The following is a 10,202-nucleotide window of genomic DNA, read 5'->3' as shown; positions in this document are numbered from 1 at the left end:
CATCAGTGATTTGCCCCAGGATGTTCTTCTACTGGAAAGACATGGTGGTAACAGTTTTAGGTGGGCAGCTACTCAAGGGCTATGGACACTCTGTTTCATAAAATGCTAAGCAAAAAATAACAAACCTTTGAAAGCAAATCATTCTCAAATGAGGAAAAAATGCCTTCCCAGGCTAATTGTCTCTTGGTTGTTTAGAATAAAGAAATAGAACTTGCTGTCTGAAAAAGGTACAGATTTCTAATGCCTAGTGATAATAATTTTTTAACTGGAGGAAAAATTCCCTTTAGGAATAGATTTAACTACAACATTTTTCCATTCAATTCCTTGCTGTACACAAGTTACCCCCCTCAGAACAACCCCCCAACAGATCTTCCCAAAAAGCAAATAAAACTCATCCTCTTAGATTAAGCCACTTCAGAGTTTAGCCTCACACCCAGCACTAGCATCCATCTCAGGGCAAAGAATATGGCAGGCTCCAGAATTAAACCAGAATTAAACCACACATATACAGGAAAGAATATAAACACTTTCTGAGGTGTTCAGAAAGAGGAATTTGAGAAACATCTCTGAAATATCTTCCTTGAGAGTGCATAGCCAAGAAGAGTTACAGTGAGTTGTTCAGAATTCCTGACACACCTGCCCAACCCACCCTGTCCTTCTTCCTTGACCTGCTCTGTATAGATTTGCTCCACAGTATGTTGTCTCCTGTGACCACTGCACTTTTATGTGCTGATCAGAGTCATGAGGCAGGCTGGAAGCCTGAGAATTGGAATTTCTGTTTTATATGGACTAAAAGAATAAGGAATATCTATTATTTTGGCATAGACTCAAGTGATGGTCTGGGACAATATAAGAACCTGTGTAAGTGTCTTAAAGAGATGTTTCTGTGTTTGACACATAGAGCAAATGAAAAAAAATCCCTTATATTGTAAAATAGTTACTTGGAGTTTGTAAATTGCTGATTCAAAAATGTTATTACAAGTAAGTTTGCTTGTTGAGGAATGTGAGAGGGAAATTTGAAATTTAAAGATTGCAATTAACATAAAAGTGAAAATTTTAACGTGGTTTTCTGAAAAGATACCAAATATACATTACAAAACAAAGACAATAGCATCTCACGAGGAGGAAATAGATCCAAAGGAATGCTAAGTCAGACTGTTTACTTTATGATTATTTTGTACTCCATTAGATTCCACTTCAATGTTGTAATTTTACAAAAGTGCTAAAATCACTAGTCATGCACTTCAGTGAAACTAAAGCTTTCCAAATTTTCTATTTTCTATTCCCAGTGACAGTTAATTCAACTCTTCAAAGTATAAGATAAACGATGCAGGGGATGATAAATGATCCTCCCAAAAGGCTGAAAGATGATAGCATCAAGATATGAGGAGGGCACAGCACTACTTACAGAAGTTAAGGGTTACACAGAAAGAGAGAAGAAAGCTGTCAGGAACTTTTGGGCAATAAATATCATTAAAACATTTCTGTATGGAGGAAATGTGGCTCCATTCATGAGAGAATCATTAAAAAAATTCTTAAGTGCTCCTAAACACAACTCTCTGCTTCTGATTTGTGTGCCTAATTTATTCACTTCTACCTTTTCACTCAAGCTAAGTAGAACAAAACATCACAGCAGGAGTAGGGCAAAAGCTTTTGAATCCTGCTGTGTTTGCTCAAAAAAGCAAGTAAAGCTTTCCTACTAGGAAACAAAACACCTTTTTGAACTATTAAGGAAAAATGGTTTTTGCTCTTCAGTGCATACAAAAAGCTGTTTAACATAACTGTTTCAAAGATAAAGGTCATTTTGGAAATCAAAATGAACAAATTTGAAAAGTGGTAAATTTCAGTTATTATTTTGTCTTACTGATATTTTCACAGCCCTGTGGGATAGCTACTTAAAAACATGCATAAAAGAAACATAAAAGAAACATAGAGGACAAGTAAAATTCATATGAATTTGTTTCATTTGTCTGGTAGCAGTTCTTCCTTTTAGATACATTAACTCTTCCTACACATATTTTGTTCTGAAGGTAGCATAACCACACTAAATCAAGGTCTCTGCTGCCTGAAACTGGTGAGGTTTTGGTTGGTGGTTTTTTGGCTGGCTGGGTGAGGGGTTGGTTTGATTTGGTTTTGTGGTATTTTCTGTTTTAAGTATAGGGTGGATCACAAAGAACTTTCCAAGACAAATATCATGGTGCAACAGACATATCCACCTTAAACTCATCATTATTCATTTCACCTGCTCTCCAATTCTGAATTTGCGCCAGTTTGACTAAGAGCAGACAGCATAAGAGAAACAGGTTTAATTGTTATTTAACTGCTGTAGACAGTTTAAAACCTATAGGTCTTCAAAATCAATAGCTAATGACCATAAAGCACTGACTAAACACTGAAAAGTCTGAAGCCAAAGTGTCCCACATATAAGAGAAAACACATTTCATCAAGATGGTGAACTATTTATAATAGATATGAAACAGCAAAGGTAAACTTGAAATGCCACATTTTTCTTTCAGATCACTCAAAGATTAAAGTGAACATGTTTAGAGAGACATGACTGTTTGAAATGTTTATAGAGAAAACATTTGCAAGATGATACACAGATTCCAACAAAAATACAGTACAAGTTCAGACACCATATGGCAAAACAGTGACTAAGTCATTCATAAAGGCATGCACCAGCCCTGTGCTGCTTCCCTTCACCTTGCAGAGAGCCAGAGAGATTCTCTTGGTCTGTTCATAAGCTTCCAGGCCACACTTATTTGAAAGGCATATTTCTTGCCTGAAGTTATCAAAAGCCCTGGAGGATTACTGGTACCTGCCCCCTTCCCCATCCCATTCCTTCCTTCCCACCCCTCTCCTTTTTCACTGCACAAAATACACATCAATTAGACTATAGCTGTGAGTGCATTTAAAAATATCTGGCTTTAGCTCTGCAATTGTTTTATCTAGGGGCAAAAACATTAAAATTTGCAATTTTGACCATTTATTTGAAAAAAATGTATTTGCTAACAGCAAACTTGAGTAATTTGTACCAGAATATGGTTTAATAGCTCAGAGTTGTGGCCATCAGAACAGGCAATACAGCCCCACATGGACCAAGCTGACAAACAGCCTGACTGGTTGTACTTTCTGCACCAGCACCTCACAGTCTGACTCTCTCTTCTTTCTGCAAACTGTTAAGAGAAGCATTTGGCACAAACATTTAGACAAGCAGGTGAAAATGAAAAAGCCAAAGTTAGCTAGTCTAGCCAATCTTTTTGTCCTTCTACTCTTCCAGAAAGCTGTACACAAAATATTTCTTGAAACTTTTTTTCAAGAAGGAAAAACAAAACAAAACAAAACCAAACCAACATCTTTTGGTACCATGTTCTGCAGCTATCAAAGCATGAACAAACTATGGACATAGTTCAGTGTCATAAAATAGCATGTAACCTGCAGGCTTGAAATTGAATTTTCTGAGCTCCATGAGCACGAAAATTTCAAATACATGTTGTGTCATAAAAATAAAGCCTCCCATCCTCATATTTCTTGGTTTTTAAGCTAAAAAGTCTGAGATACATTAGTGAAGGTCTAAGCTCTGTGGATGCTCTCACCATTCTTCAAAAGCTATTAAGTGAAAGATCACTTCACTTATAGCCTTCATTAAAAACTGAATTTTCATCATCATCCATGAATGTTACTAACAGTGGTGTCAAACTGACTAATTGCTGTGACATTTCTTATTGAAGATGCTTTACCAAGAACAATAAGAATGACTTGGACAAGTGAGTGTTGCAATTGCCCAGCATATTCTATTCCTTTTTATCATTTTAATACTTTTTTACCAAAAGCACAAACCAACAGCTAGATTTTCTAGTTTCTGGAAACCTTGATTATGTTTGTGAAATACATAAGGATGATGCAACAGGCATCAAGGAATTCTTAGCTTTGTCCTGGCTCTGGTGTCACAATATCGATGCAGAAGTATTTTAAAGGCAAGAGCACATTGTATGGAAATTATGCAACCTGCTAGAGAAGTCAAATGCTGAATGTGTTCAGGGGTGTGTTGGTAGACACAGTGGGGAGCAGTGAAAGGGTACCAGCTATGCCATGGCTTCTGCAGTCTCTACAACAGACCCAGAAATGTTTCACATGGAGTAACGGAGTGGGTTGGGTTTTGTTTTTTTTTTTAATCCCTACTATTATTTCAAATTGTTGATAAAACAGCCTCCCTGCTGCTTGCAAGATGAAGGCTACTGGATGCCTGGCATGTGAAACAGCTGATGTGTTTGAAGAGCTGCTCTCAGCAGGTACCTCAAGCTGGGCTCAAAGCCAGGCACCCTCCAGGGCCGGCTCAGAGCCCTGTGACAGTGAAGAGTTTCACTGATCGCCACCTGTACCACACCCACACCACCATGGAAACGTGAAGCACTGGTGACTACTTGGAATGACTAGGATTGGATTAAAATATTTTACCTTTTGTGCCTGAGGGAGCTGGAAAACAACAAAACAGAACAAGCAATTATACATTAAATTAATCTGAACAGGCACTTTAGCTGCTGTAATAATAAAAGCATAAACATAGTAAAAAACAAAGTGTAAAGGAAGGAAACTAGAGGAACTGGGTTTACATTGCCAATTGATTCAACTGATTGAGGGCTTATTAACTGATATTATTTGGCAGCTTCTCTACAAGGTATCAAAAAAGCACCATGACATTTGTTAAATACTAACACATCCAAGAAAAGGATTGTTTTCTCCTCAGATATGATATCACACCTGAACTGTGAAGTAATTCCATCTTCCTGTACACAAATATAGTTCAACATAGAGACAGTTTTAAATGAAACTGACATTAAGAGGAGATCATCATATTAAAGTAGAAAGTTGTATCCTCCGTGACAGAGGAAAGAAAAACAAAATGGAGTAGAAAGTTAGTAAGTGCTTATGCAAACAGATTACAATACATGCATAATATACAATAATATATGCATAGAACAATACATTTCTGTGCTGTGAACACAAGTATGATTACATGTGCATATATGCAAATCAAATGCAAGTGTTTATGCATATATGCATATCTGTACCACACAGATGTTATCAGACAAGAGTAGCCATACCTGGTTGTGTGCACAGTGTTTACTGTAAGCAACAACTCACAGATAAAGGCATTGAGAGCAGGCAGCAGACTCCATCACATACAAAAACCTTATTTATCAAGAGTTGAAAGATGGGTTCTGTTTTCACTTCAGAAAAAAGAAAACCCATTGTAGCAGGGGAAGTCAGAAAATCAAACTGTTACAGGCACAATACAGTTTTCCCCTTTTCTGAATTCTTCTCCTCTTACTCCATACTTGTGGAGAAATACTCATGTAGCACTTTAGCCTTGTGCTAAGTGTACCTCCTCAGAAAATTGGTTTGTCCAACTCGAATTTTGTCTTTAAAGGCATCATCTGAACATGGAAACAGGCAGGTGAGTTGATGCCAAATGCAAGAAGACCTTCAAGATCTCTAGTGAGCTTCTGACTGACCTTTTGCCCTTCCTCTGAGTGAAAACAAATAGAGAAAAACCTCCAAACTTGAATGCAGTCCTCTGTGAAAAGCAAATATCCACATGGTACATCTCACGAAAGAGAACTGTAACATGATGTCTAATTCACAAATACTGGAGCAAACAGCCACAATTTCTCTGTTTCCACAACATACAATGTAACAAAATCCATGGCAGGAAGAATTGCTACAAGTAAAATTCTTTAATCCTAAAACAGCAGTGATCCAATATCAAAATACAAACCGGGATCACATTGAAGTATGACTTGTATGTGTTTCAGAAAAAGCCTTTTTTAAAAATAAATTACTATATTGAACACTATATAAAAGGGTTGCTGCAGAAATTGCAGATATCTGTGAATTGTAAATACATGACCTAAATCCTGTATAACAGGTTAGAGCAGTTTAAAGCCTTTCAGAAAGTTTAACTACTTGTTAGTCTTTTACTTGGTTAATTACTTTGACAAGTGGAAGCTTTTTTTTTTTTTTACATTCAAACAAGAGGAAAAATTTGCAATATGATTTTCTTTTAATTTGCCAAATACAGTCAGGTACATGCAGTTTGGTCAAGTTTTGCCAAGTGAGAGAGTTACAGTCAGATGGATTGAAGTAAGTATTTCCTATTAAGAACTACCACACAAACTAGATGCTTCACACTTTTGAATAGAAAAGATTATTTTCATGAGCACATTAATAAGCATTTGCAAACTAGAGTTCTTTACTATCTGCTGCTGAATTCAGTTAGTCAGTCCATTTATAAGCTTTTATAAAATCAAGAACATTCCCATTCTCCTAAATAGTAGTAGTCACAATGATTAAGAATAACAAAGTCAGCAGATCATGCTTTTTCCAGGGCTGGAATTCTTGACACATTTCACCTAAGCTTAAAAATCCAGGTTCAAGGTCTTTCAATTAAGAAAACCAAAGAACAATTTAAAAAAAATCCTTTGTTCACATCATATAAATATTCATCCTATTGCTGAAAGGTCCTATATGTCAGCAATTCAGTCTAATCAGTTTTCCAATATTTGCTACAAATTCCTTTGAAATAAACAGTGGAGTTTTGTCTGACATTACCCTTCTGGGGGGCCATAGGAAACAAATCATTTTCCTAACAACAACAGTAATAGTCCTCTGTTCTGACCCTCTATTGAACAGTGTAAGAGCTGCCTGTGTGTGTGTAAAAGCCAGCAGGTGCCTCTGATTTGTGCTTTGCTTCACTCCCTGCCAAGAGGCAGCTTTGCAGCAAACTGTGTGATCTTTCCCTGGCCCTCCAGCACTGCAGGTATTTCTATTCTACCTACCCCCCTGGCAAACTGTGCCCTTTTGATGGTTTTGTTCAGCTCCAGCCCCACCAAAGCACCTCCTGTTCCTGTTTGTTTTCCATTAGTGTCTCTCCCTCCCTCAGGTGCTTGTCCCCAACAATACTCACAACACAGATCTGTTTTACCTGCTCCTAGTTTGCCATCTGGGTACAGCAGGTTTTGTTAAAATTATTGTGTTTGGAGTGCAGGGAGCCATTTGCTGGCTCCTGGTTCACCCAGCTGTGGCTCAGGAGGAGCTGTCTGAAGGAAATTGGACCTTGCCCCACAAACCTGCTTAGGAAGAGACCTTTGCTGTGCTGCCAGGTACAGCAGAGACAGGAGCCTGCAAACCTGTAAGCTCCAGGGGAAACCTAAGAGAATTTTCTGATTTATAAAAGCAGACTTGAGGATCTTGATGGAAATATGCAGATTTTGCTGCAACCTAAAAAAAATTCTTAGATTAAAGAGCAAGACTAAAGCATTGACCATTGCAAGAACACAGGTGAAAAAGTAGTGGGATTTGTTTTCAAACTCCTTTTAACCAGAAAAAAATTCTTAACTAGATACATTTTCTTATTCTATTTTGTATTGCAAAAAAAAAAAAAAATTACTCTCAGAAACTGGAGCCCCCCTGAGGTTCACAATTTGCTTTATGCCAGTAAGATATGTTGAGAATTCCATGTCTAAATTCAGGTCAACCTGGGGTCCCGTCACACAATGTAGAACAGAATAAATAACTGCAGGAGGTTTTTCAATACTGCTGCTGCACACACTGTCATGCTTTCCACATTTGCAAATAATCTAGTATTGTTTTGAGCCCTTCATGGAAATGTGTTTGGCATTACCAGAAAAGAAAAAGTAGACACTAATAATGTGGTAAAAAACCCCAAGACAGGCAAAGGAATCCACCATCACAGACTTTGCACTATTTTTTGGATCAGACACCTGTGAGACCAATATGATTGAACCAAACAAAACCCCAGAGATCTGAAATGCTGCCTTTAGAGCAGGAGGAATAAGTTATAGGACAGTAGTTCTGATAAGTACCTCATAAAAGGGTATGTCTTTTCACCCTTATCAAAAGAAGTTCATAAAGACTGATTTTGTAAATAATTTCATGACAATTGAAAAGAAAAAGGTTAAAATATTTTAGTCCTGTTCCAACAATTTATTCAAAATAGCATGAAGCTGCATGTCCTAGATTTCCAAGATAGGAAATTTAGAAGTTTTAAAGGAAAGCACAGTAGCATTATAGACTTATTGTTCTGTGGGATCAGAATTCAACCTCATCTTTGTTTGAAGAAAAGCAAAAAATCTTCTGCAGGAGTAAATGCTACTCAGTAGTTTCCTACTATATCAAAACTCACAGCTTCTATTACTATAAAACAAAATTAACATATATCATGATGATATTAATGCTCCATTTCTATTTTTTTCTAATGATTTCATGGGGTTATTGTGATAAAACTATACTATTTCAATTTACTAATGTTAAAACTTTGAAAAATAAATAAAAACTCTTATTTTACATTCACTGACCTTATTTCCACAGTCCTCCTGCCAAGTTTTTAAAAGTCACCAGTCTCAGAAAAACAGCCCCACAGAGTTGATTGCTCCAAAATCAGATACAATACAAATCAATAAAAAGTAACTGCAAACATGTCAGTAAATAATCAGCAAGTCTGGATATGGTTTTGATAAAACAGACATTTCTGTAAATACCTTCTGAGCTGAACTAAATTTAACCTTAATGCATTGCTAAATGTATGGTGTTTCCAATGCTCATGTTCATCCCATCTGTGTCACATGCTGACTCTTTAGTTGACATGGGATGTATGGCTTAGAACTTTTACTTTTCAAAACTACATTTTCAGGAAAGATATGAAGTGCTGTGGCAGACATGGAGGAAATGCAAAGCATTTCATCCACTGCTTGCAGGTTTCCTCAGCTCTTCCCATAAATAGCAAAAACTTGAGGAAGAACAGAAAGAATATTCCAGTTCTCAGTTTTGAGCAGAAAATGTAAACTTTCTGCTTTAAAATCTACTTATTCAGCTGCTATTAAAGATATAATTTAAATATTATGATTTTGATAATTTTTCTTTTGTAATCTATGCCCTTATTTCCCCATCTAAGTACAACAGGCATCATACAAAACGATATCCACACACAGAGGAAGAAATAAAATTCAGCCTCCTACTGGGATGCTCCTGACATTAAGATTTCAGTATAAATATTAGAAGAGTGACACTAACCTGCAACTTACTAGGCCAACATCTCTAAGGAAATGTACTTGATTTCTCAAGGGATTTAAGACCGAATCCTTCATTGTTCACATAATTGTTTTACTGTGCTACCACATATTTTTCAGTAACTACAGCATTTTAGTCAAGGATAGATTGTGTTCTGCATGCAAACTACACTCATCAAAGGAAATTTAAATGTTGCTATGGAGAAGAGAGTCATAAAACAAAGATAAAACTTACAATTCTAGCTCTCTCTCTAAAAAGAATTCCTATAGATGACAGAAAGGAAAGAATTTAGCTTCTGTGAAATATGAAAAAGAGAACACACAGGAGCTGTAAAAGCATTGGATTGGAATTAAGAAATAGCAAAATAAAAAATTACATAGACTTAAAAACTTCGTAATAAAATGGCTCCACTCTTTGAAGAGTTCATACCTTTCCTAAAATACATTAATTCCTTATTAATGCCAATGACTGAAGAATTCCTACAGCAGTCTAGGAGTCTTGTTTTTAAAATGAGAATCAGCACAAAAAAGGATCTAAATGTTCTCAACTTTTAAAGCAGTTATTAAAGTTATATCTGTCTGCATCTGCTCTCTGAACTTCATGTGGAAATTAACAGAAAAAATCCATACTCATATATTCTGTGTGTCTGTGCCTCTGATTATTTTCCCTGTATAAACTAACTGTCCTCTTTTTAATGAATGCAAAATATTTACAGGAAAGATTATACTTACACTAATCCAATTGATTACTTTAAATGCAAAGTTTGGTTAAAACTTTATTAATAAATATTTTTTAAAGAGTTATGCTAATTGTACAGATAAGCCACAGGACAACAAATCAAAGCAGCAGAAACAATTAATGAATCAGACACTTCATGAGCATTCCACACACCATGGTCAAAATTTTGGCCTCATCTTGTGTGTAAAAGGAGCGAGTCCTATTTTCATTATTACACCAATAACTAAAACCTCCTAAGGCTGAAATATTTGTCCATAGTTAATTCTGCTCATATGTGCAAACATATATTCTGTACAAACATTACTAGATTTATAATTCCCTATAGAAATTACTGATACAACTATTCTCTTATCTACTATGTAGAAGATATATCC

At 36.2% G+C, this 10,202-nt stretch overlaps 1 protein-coding gene across 1 annotated transcript in view; it reads right to left on the bottom strand.

The window, feature by feature from the left end:
• CACNA2D3 (calcium voltage-gated channel auxiliary subunit alpha2delta 3) overlaps positions 1–10,202 on the bottom strand; it is a 385,949-nt gene that overhangs the window by 108,310 nt on the left and 267,437 nt on the right. The window contains exon 14 of the mRNA XM_054640357.2: positions 4,459–4,476. Within this exon, the coding sequence (XP_054496332.2) occupies positions 4,459–4,476 (18 nt within the window). The remainder of the gene's footprint in view (positions 1–4,458; positions 4,477–10,202) is intronic.

Source organism: Agelaius phoeniceus, chromosome 11, assembly GCF_051311805.1.
Source record: "Agelaius phoeniceus isolate bAgePho1 chromosome 11, bAgePho1.hap1, whole genome shotgun sequence".
Classification (NCBI taxonomy): Eukaryota; Metazoa; Chordata; class Aves; order Passeriformes; family Icteridae; genus Agelaius; species Agelaius phoeniceus.
This window is presented reverse-complemented; position numbering and strand designations above follow the sequence as displayed.